Here is a 9,607-nt window from a genome sequence, read left to right as displayed (position 1 = left end):
GCAGGAAAGCCCCGATCCGCTAGGGCTCCATCCGGGGCGGTGGGGGGGGGGGGGGGGGGGTGCTGTGCTGCCGTCCCCCAGGACAGCGTTGCCGGGTCCCCCAAACCCCGGGCCTGTGGGAGGGGGCGGGAGCGCGGGTCCCCAGACCCAGGGTGTAGAGCGGCTTTCCAACCCCACACGGGCATCCCGGAAACCCCCTCTCTGGACTTAGGCGCGCCGCGAGGATCCGCTTCCCAGCGCTCCTCGCTCGGCACCGGGTGTAGACGGATTGAGTCCCTGGGGACCCGGCCCGAGCCACCCCCCTCCCCCGCCTCCCCCCAGGGTGTTCTGTGCCGCCAAGCGCGTTGAACCGAATCCTGTCTCCCGGGCCGGCCGTGGGCTCCCACCCGCCCGCAGCCCCGTCGGAAATTTGGGGACATCTTGCAGGTGGCCCATCCCATAGTCCCAGGCCGCGCCCCCCCCCCGCCCCCCCCCCTTCCCCGCCCCGGCCCGGGGCTCTCCCAGCCTCCGCGGAAGCAGCACCAGCCGGGCGGGGGGAGGGGGCGGGGGAGGAGGCCGGGGGAGGCTCAGCCCCCACGCGTGCCCCAAAGACCCCCGCCGCGCCGCGGGCCGGGCCGCAGACAATTAAAGCGGGATTCCTCCCCCGCTGACGTCGGCAGCGCCGAGGCCCCTCCCGCGGCGGCATAAAAGGCGCGGGCTCCGCAGCGCGGGCGGCAGTGAGGGCCGGGCAGCGCGGCGGCGAGGACTGCGCGGCCCAGCAGCGCGGCGCCCAGAGCGCGGGCCGCCCGCCGAGCCCCGCCGAGCCGAGCCCCCAGCGCCCGCAGCCATGCCGGCCGGCCGCGCCGCGCGCACCTGTGCGCTGCTCGCCCTCTGCCTCCTGGGCGGCGCGGCCCAGGATTTCGGGCCGACGCGCTTCATCTGCACCTCGGTGCCCGTGGACGCCGACATGTGCGCCGCGTCCGTGGCCGCCGGCGGCGCCGAGGAGCTCCGGAGCAACGTGCTGCAGCTCCGCGAGACCGTGCTGCAGCAGAAGGAGACCATCCTGAGCCAGAAGGAGACCATCCGCGAGCTGACCACCAAGCTGGGCCGCTGCGAGAGCCAGAGCACGCTGGACGCGGGCACCGGCGAGGCCCGGGCCGGCGGCGGCGGCGGCGGCGGCGGCGGCCGCAAGCAGCCGGGCTCGGGCAAGAACACCATGGGCGACCTGTCCCGGACGCCGGCCGCCGAGACGCTCAGCCAACTCGGGCAAACTTTGCAGTCGCTCAAAACCCGCCTGGAGAACCTGGAGGTCTGCGCGCGCCGCGTTCCCCCCCCCCCCCACCCCGGCTCGTGCGCCCCTCTGCCCTGCCCCACCCCCACTCCCGACCCGGCCCGACATCCACCACCACCACCCCCCCCCCCCCGCCGCCGGCCCCGCCTCGGCCGGGCGCCCGTGCCCCACCGGGGCTGCGCGGAGCCTGAGGGGCCCCGCAGACGGCGGCCACTCGCCCGAGCTCCCCGCCAGGCCGCCCCCGCATTCGCCCCGAGGGGACCTCGCCGCGGGCCTCCCGGCACGGTCCCCGCTCCACGCGTAACGGTGTGGTTTCCCCCCGCCCTCGCACCCCCGCAGCAGTACAGCCGGCTCAATTCCTCCAGCCAGACCAACAGCCTCAAGGATCTGCTGCAGAGCAAGATCGATGACCTGGAGAGGCAGGTGCTGTCTCGGGTGAACACTCTGGAGGAGGGAAAGGGTGGCCCCAGGAACGACACGGAGGAGAGAGTCAAGATCGAGAGCGCCCTGACCTCCCTGCACCAGCGGATCAGCGAGCTGGAGAAAGGTACCGGGGCTGGAGGTAGTGAGTGGGGGGTGAGCAACCTGCTGCCCGCCAGGCTCCCTGGGCCATGGGGACCCTGCCTCAGGTCCTGGCCTCCTGCCCAGCTCAGCTCCAGGCTGAAGAGCCCAAAGCTGCTCAGCCTCTCCAGCCCCCTTCCCGCTTCCTGAGTCCTGCTCTAGGTTTTGCGTTTCCAGCCCATGTTCCTGGTGGTGCCGGGGCCCCCTGGGCTGGGGACATATGGAGGCAACAGAAGCAGAGTGAGAAAGGGATTGGTTGGTGTCGGCAGCACCCCCGGCCACACACACACACACACACACACACACACACACACACACACTGGGAGGATTTTTCCAAGTCTGATTTGTTTAATGTTCAGTAAGTTTGCACCGTAGTTGTGATGCTCCCAAGCCCTCCCTGGTAAGAAAGCCGGGCTCCAGCTGGTCCCCATCCCCGGTAGAGAGAGTGGGGTGTGGGCCGGGGAAGGGTCCCCTGGTTCCCAGCAGATTTGGGCCCTGAGTAGGTTTTCTCCCAGCTCTTCGCCCCCCCCCCCCCGCCCCAGTGTCCTGTGGGGATCTCTGGGTCCCCCCCTTCCGGTGAGCCCCCTCCCCATGGTTTTATCTTCTGAGTAATCCAAGCCCTGGAATCTTGCAAGACCCAGTTGGTTCCTGGGTCACCAACTCTGGCCAGCCCCAGCTGCACCCCAGGGCTCACAGATGAGCTGGGCTCAGCCTTGAAGTCACAGAAATCAAACAAGGTTGTAAAAGTGGGGGGGGGGGGCGTTCCTGGGCTTGGAGCAGGGCCACGTGACCCTTCTTGGACCGCAAAATGTGCCGGATGGATTTAAACAGTGCCGTCTTAAGGCACGTTATGTAACTGAAAAACAGATCAGGGGAAGGAGGGACGGGGGAGGGAGGGGGAGGGAAGGAGGGGAGATTGGGGGGAATGAAAAACATCCCCTAGAGAAGCCAGGGGCTGGTTCTGCTTGAAGGGGGGGGGGGGCGTGCAAGCCGGGGATGGTTGGGGGAGCACTGAGGGGGCCAGCTCTGCTCTTCCCTGGTACCTGACTTGGATGGGGGGTTGCTGGCCCAGCAGGATGCCTTCTAGAAATAATTCTTGGCCTGGGGGCCGGTTTAGTTCTGGACTGCCTGGCAGGCCCCGGAGCACACCCAGGAGCTGGCAGGTGTGCGTGTTCCTGGCTCTGAGCCTGGTGCCTGTGCCCACTGCTGGGTTGGAATGTTTTGCCTGGAGTCAGTCACACCATATCCAGGGCCACAGCTACAGCGTGTGTGTGTGGGTTGGGAGGGGGGCAGACAAGCATTCCCCGAGACATCACTGGCAGGCTGGGAGCTGGTGGCTGTTGTGGGAAGGGAGGCTATCAGGCCGGGAGCTTGAGTTTTCAGGAAACACACAGGAAGCTCTCCCGGAGAATGAATGGCATCGTCCTCAAAGCAGTCACTTCGGGGGTGGGGGGCCCTGACTCCCTGGTGCCCTGTCCTGTCTGCAGGACTCGGGGCAGAGTTTCCAGAAGAACCTTAGAAGGACCGCTTTCCCTCCTGTGGGGTAGATGGGATTCTGGAAATAGCCAGACTTCTCAGGGCCGGTTGATTGGGTCCGATGAGTGGCCAGGGACTGCAGCATGTGCTGGCCTCAAGGGGAGTGTCCTGGGCACCAGGGGCCTGGCTGTCTCGGGTGGGAATCCAGGTGGGAATCCAAGAGGCGTGTTTGTGAACACCCGCCGGCAGCCTGCATCCTGGAATCGGGGCGGCTGGCCGCAGGGGCTGCTCTGGGGGAGCTAGCCTCCTTCAGGCTGGAGGAGACCTCCCTCTGTGGCCACACATCAAGGGCCGGTTTACCAGGAGTGCACTGAGCCATGCCCACCGTGCAGCCCGCCAAGTCCCCCCTCACACCCCCATCCGGCTTCCCCAGAGGCAGGACGTGGGGTGGGAGCCAGACCAAGGAGTGCGGAGATCTTAGGTCAGCTCTTTTGTTCTGGCCCCGTGCCCTCAGGCAAAGCACTTGCCCCCCCCCCCCCCAACCCCAGCATCTATAGAATGGAGACAGTCGTGTCTGCTTTCCTGAGCTTGGGTTGGGGGTGGAGGGGAGCACAGAATGATTTTCAGACCTGGAGGAGTGCTTTGAGGTGCAGACAGATGAAGGGACTGCATCCTGTCCTTCCCAGGTCAGAAGGACAACCGTCCTGGAGACAAATTCCAGCTCACATTCCCACTGCGGACCAACTACATGTATGCCAAGGTGAAGAAGAGCCTGCCGGAGATGTACGCCTTCACGGTGTGCATGTGGCTTAAGTCCAGCGCCGCGCCCGGGGTGGGCACCCCCTTCTCCTACGCCGTGCCTGGCCAGGCCAACGAGCTGGTTCTCATTGAGTGGGGCAACAATCCCATGGAGATCCTCATCAACGACAAGGTAGAGCAACCCCGCCCCCTCCAGCCACCTGGGCTTGTAGGAAGGCACAGTGAGGCCCCCAGGCCCGCCTGGCTGCTGGGGCAGGTGCCTGGGGCTGGGGGGGAGTGGTGGGCATGAGAGACACAGCCACAGATGCAGCTGTGGTCCCAACAGAAGTGCCCACCAGGCAGGACTGAGGGAGGTGGAGGGTGAGGACAGGGGGAAACGGAGAGGGGCGCCCTGGCCCTACTCGGAAGAGGGTGAAACTGGAACTTTCTCAGACCCAGGCTTCCCGGGGAAGGCAGGGGAAGATCCACAGGGCAGATCAGACCCTGGGTCCTCCTCCCCCGGCTGGCCTCAGGGCTGGCTTTGCTCCTGTGGGCAGGACCATAGATGTTCCGCGGTGAGTCAAGGTGCCCCAATCTGTCCTGCTCAAGCCCCCACCGCTGGGAGGAGGCCAGACGCACGCAGCGCCCTGGAGAGTCCGCCTTTTCCCTCCAGGGAGCCTTCTCCATCCTGGTCCTGTACAGCTGTGGAGTGAGCTGCCAGCTTTCCAACACCTCTGAGGCAGCATTGGCAGTAAATCTCTAAAACCCAGGCTGGGGATTGGAATCCAAACCCCTGCTGTTGACGCCTCGGCCAGAAAGGGTTGTTCCTCTCTGGGCGAGTTAAAGGGTGGGCAGGTTCCCTCGTCTGCTGCATCTGCTGCGCCGTCTGTCCCCTCCGGAATGTGAGAGAGGGAGGGAAACCCCAGGCCGCAGGCTGGCCTGAGCTTTAAAGGCGTGGTGCCATGCCCCCTGGCGTCTGAGCCTCTGCAGAGGCTGCACGGGTGTAGACCCGGCAGGTGTGGCAGTCGGCGGCGGCGTTGCAGGAGGGAGGAGAGGCCCAGGCGGCAGCAGTGAGCTGAGACCCCAGCGGTGGGTTGCTCCTTCCCGAGGGCCGGTTCTGTAGGACCAGCGAAGAGGGAGGAGGGCCAGAAGGGGTGAGGACATTGCGCACTCAGACCGGTCTTAGGAGCCCCTTGCCACATCGTCACATTTCCTGTGTGACTCCAAGGTCCATGGAGGGATGGGGCTGACGGGCGCTAAGGCCCAGAGGGGCAGGTGCTGAGAGAGTTCAGTAATGGTGTTTACTGGCAACGTAGGGACGGGAAGAGAAGCAGTTGGACTGGTAAGCAGTGACGATCGATCCCCGGTCCCTGTACCCATGATGTTGCGTGTGGCGTCCTTCCCAGGTGGCCAAGCTGCCCTTTGTAATCAATGACGGCAAATGGCATCACATCTGTGTCACCTGGACCACCCGGGACGGGGTCTGGGAAGCCTACCAGGACGGCACCCAGGGTGGCAATGGCGAGAACCTGGCGCCCTACCACCCCATCAAGCCCCAGGGTGTGCTGGTGCTGGGCCAGGAGCAGGTACTGGCCTTGGGGAGGGGGTGCTGGCTGCAGGGGAAGGAGCCCCAGAAGCAGAGAAGGGAGGGGGGCGAGGGGGGAGGGAGTGGGAGCGGGGAGTGGCTCCCCCACCCCCAGAGGGAGCCAGAGAGCGCGCTCTGGGTGGGCTCCTGGGGAAGTTCGGTGGGGCGGCCGCAGCTGCGTCTCTGACCCAGGAAAGCAAGCCTGCCCTTAGGGTTGCGGGATGCTGTTACCTGAGAGGGATCGGTCTCCCCCTGGGGCACCCGCAGGGAAGGCACGGGGGAGGGTCCCAGGCCTTCCAGGCCTTCTGCTCCCGTGGGGCTCTGCAGGGAGAGTGGCAGCGGCCCCCGTGGTTGTGCGCGGCCCCGGCCGACCCCCCTCACTGGCCGAGGGGGAGGCGGAGTCCAGGCGCCCCCAGGAAAAGCTCTGCATCCCGAGCGGAGGTGGCCAGTAGTGTCCCTTTTCCCGGGCACCCCATGGGAGGGGGACCAAGGTCTGGCTGGAGACCCAGAGATGGGACAGAATGGTGCGCGGGAGGCAGATGCGAGAGCCCCTAGTGGGGGAGACGTGGAGACGTGCCCCCTGGGGACGCCCTCCCCCCCCCCCCCCGAGAGACCCTCACCGTCTGCTCTTCTCTGAAGGACACCCTGGGTGGTGGGTTTGATGCCACCCAGGCGTTCGTGGGCGAGCTGGCCCATTTCAACATCTGGGACCGCAAGCTGACCCCCGGGGAGGTATATAACCTCGCCACCTGCAGCACCAAGGCCCTCTCCGGCAACGTCATCGCCTGGGCTGAGTCCCACATCGAGATCTACGGCGGGGCCACCAAGTGGACATTCGAAGCCTGTCGCCAGATCAACTGAGGCTCCTGGCTGCCGAGCCTCCCGCCCCTCGGGCCGGCCCGCCCGCCTCCCCCCTGCTTGTGCGGTGGCGACCCGTCTTGTGTCTCCTTCTCTCCCTCTCCCCAGGAGCGACTCAGGCCCTCCCCCTCACACGCGCTCGCACGCAGCCTGGTTTGTCCTTGTGCCCGGGAAGCAGGTCCCGCTGCCCCCCGCCCCGAGGAGCCCACACCCCGGGCCTCAGGCCTGCTTGTGCTCCCGCGGGCGCGGTGTGGATGTAGGTGAGACAGCGTGTGTGTCTACGGGTGTGTGTCTGTGGGGACGAGCGAGGTGGTCTGTGTGCTGCGGGGAGTATCTCACGACTGGTCGGAAGACTCTAGTAGCTGCCTTGTCTTTGTTTGCAAACCTTTTCCGGGGGCGCAGTTCTCCACCGGTAAAATAAATGTCTTCTGGTGGTTTGTTTGCTCGGGGCCGGGGCCCTCCCCTCAGAGAATTTCTCTTTTGTCGTAGGAGTGGATTCTCTCTTGCTCTCCGGGGGTGGGCAGAGGTGGGGGGGTGGCCCCGGGAACCGGGCACCCCACCCCCACCCCCGGTGCCCGGCCAGCAAGCTTACAGTTGGCATCCGAGGGCAGCGGTGCTGGGCCTGGGAAGCTGCTTTGCTGGCTCTGGCCCAGGACAGCGCCTCAGCCCCCAGTCTGCCCGCCTCCTTGCCCCCTTCGAGGCTGGGATCCGTCCCCCTCTTTTGGCTGCCGGCTGGTGCCCCTGAGAGAGGAGTGTCCCTCCCACAGTCCAGGAAGTCTTGGCTTCTGGCCGTGGGAGACCAAGAGGGTCCTCCAAGGAGGCAGGGCCTCCAGAGGCCTCTCACGGGGAGCCAGACGCAGACACGGCCAGCCAGCCCCCCGCCCCCTTCTTTCCAGGGCTCAGGTCCTGGAGCAGCCGCCAGCGTGTCACCGGCTGGTGACACTGAGACACGACCAGCGTCCAGACCTTTAACTTTATTCTCCCCTGTGAAAAGCAAACATACACATTTCCTTCTAGTCCTTCCGAGGCGGGGAGAAAATGTGTGTGTGTGTGTGTGTGTGTGTGTGTGTGTGCGTGTGTGTTGAGAGAGAGAGAGAGAGAGAGGAGAGAGAGAGAGAAGAAGCACACTAAGATCATACCCAAGGCGAGGTGAGCTCCCTGCTGGGTTCCATCTGGGGGTCACACGCCTTGAGGGCACCCTGGGTTCTGTCACCAGGAGTCTAATTAGCAAAAGGCTGGCGAGTCTTTCTAGAAATTCTACCGCACTGCCTGGCTCATCCACAGCTGCAGACATTTCTTCCGGAGGCGCAGGTGTGCCTTCAGGGACACCTGTCTCCTTAAACGCAGGTCCGTGTTGCGTCGGGAACCGCGTGCGTCTGTGTGTGTCTGTGTTGGTGTCTCCGTGTTTGTGTCCCCGTGGTGTCGCCACAGCACCCGGTCGCCGTTCCGCAGCGCGTCGCTCTTGTCTGGAGGGTGCGGGCCAGGCGCCACGCTGTGTGTCGTGGCTCAACAGTGGCTTTCTCTGAGAACCCTGTGCTTCGTCCCAGCCCGTCGGGTCGTGGCGTCTCTGGATCTGCAGGGATCTTCTCCGTTTGCATGTTCCTTGGGGTGGCGTGTCCCTTGCTCCTTTAGTCTGATGTGTGTCCCCTGCCTGCATGGACTTCTGGTTCTGTGTTGTGTGCCCAGTGCTACCCATTGTTCCGTGACCATCCGTGTAGCTACCGAAAATGGCCGGATAAACAAGCCACGGGTGTCGGGGGAGGTCAAGGGAGGGATCCGTTTCCCTCTCCCCGTCCCCACTCCCCAAACACACCAAGAAGTATTTTTTAACATGTAGGTTGACAAGGAGCCTAAACAGAGCCCATGGTTGGGACAGAGCGAGAGCTTGGAATCACCCCTCGAGACCAGATTGGCCCCACCCCCCACTTCAGCCACCTCGGAGCCGTTGCTTAGGCAAAGGCCCAGAGGGTGCTGGGTGCTCTCCTGTCAGCACCTCCCACCAGCCCCTGCCGATCGGCCGGACCCCAGACCACCTTCTGCCCCCGCCGCGGGCGTGGTGGGAGCCGTCCGTTTAGGACCACAAGCCATCCTCTGCCCTAACTAGAGATGGGCAGAGCATACCCCTAGACGCTTATGCCTACGTCCCTCTGGCCTCCTGACCCCGTTCACCTTCCTCGCCCTCCTCCCCTGAAGCACCCACGGTGCCAGGGACGGAGGCTGGCATCTGGCTCCCTCCCCGCCCCCAGCCGGAACGCGTGCCAAGCCCCTTGACTCCCTCACTGTGTTAACACTTGGCACTTTGCTGGCCCCGAGAAAGGTCGATTGACAGGCACAAATGTATCCCACGTAGTTTTCATGTACTCCTTAATCTGATCGACGCTCCCTCTCGCACTGAATAACCCACACCTATCTCAGGTAAGCCATTTTATAAAATAGGAAGAAACCCAGCACTGCGGAGGCAGTGTCTGCTCTTCTGAGCTGGTGTCCCACAGAACCCCGGGCGTCCGGGGCCGGGGAGCTGCCGCCAGGGGCGCCCCGGGCCCTCGGGGCTTAGATCCCACTTGAATCGTAAGCCTTCCTGCTTTTGATAACACAGTATTATTTCTCTTACTGTAGAAGAAAAAGTTTATTACCAAACGAGTATTTTTATGAAAGAAAAGGACAAACCTATAAATTAACTCAACCTATATCTCCCTTGAAAACACTTTCAGGCTCCGCCAAAACGTAGGACTGAAAGCGTGTATTTTGGAAGAAAGAGATACATTTTGTATGCTTTCTTTTCCTTTTGTAGACTCCCAGTTTATTTTCTAAGACTGCAAAGATCACTTTGTCACCAGCCCTGGGACCTGAGACCAAGGGGGTGTCTTGTGGGCAGTGAAGGGGAGGGGAGAGGCTGGCGGGAGGCTCCAGACAGGGGCCACCTGTGCCCAAAGGCGTGTCGGGGGGACCGGGATGGAAATTGGCCGTTTACGGGGGACCCTCTGCCGTGGAGCTGACTTGTTGACGCGAGGACCCGTCCCACTCGGGGTGGAGGCAGCTAGGGCAACGGACGTTAACGCAAAGAGGACAGTATCCTTCGTGATCTCATGGCAACCAAAACAACGTGGCTGGCACAGCCA

General features: G+C 64.1%; 1 protein-coding gene across 1 annotated transcript; it reads left to right on the top strand.

Annotated features, from left to right (window-relative positions):
- Nucleotides 1-718: 718 nt before the first annotated feature.
- NPTX1 (neuronal pentraxin 1) lies at nt 719-6,850 on the top strand. The gene is made up of 5 exons (XM_086688245.1): nt 719-1,288; nt 1,610-1,817; nt 3,994-4,238; nt 5,452-5,631; nt 6,270-6,850. Exons 1-5 carry the CDS (start codon nt 827-829, stop codon nt 6,489-6,491), a joined length of 1,317 nt encoding a protein of 438 aa, XP_086544371.1. The 5' UTR covers nt 719-826; the 3' UTR covers nt 6,492-6,850.
- The last annotated feature ends 2,757 nt before the right edge of the window (nt 6,851-9,607 follow it).

This window comes from Puma concolor, chromosome E1 (genome assembly GCF_028749965.1).
Source record: "Puma concolor isolate L17-30 chromosome E1, mPumCon1.1.hap2, whole genome shotgun sequence".
NCBI lineage: Eukaryota > Metazoa > Chordata > Mammalia > Carnivora > Felidae > Puma > Puma concolor.
This window is presented reverse-complemented; position numbering and strand designations above follow the sequence as displayed.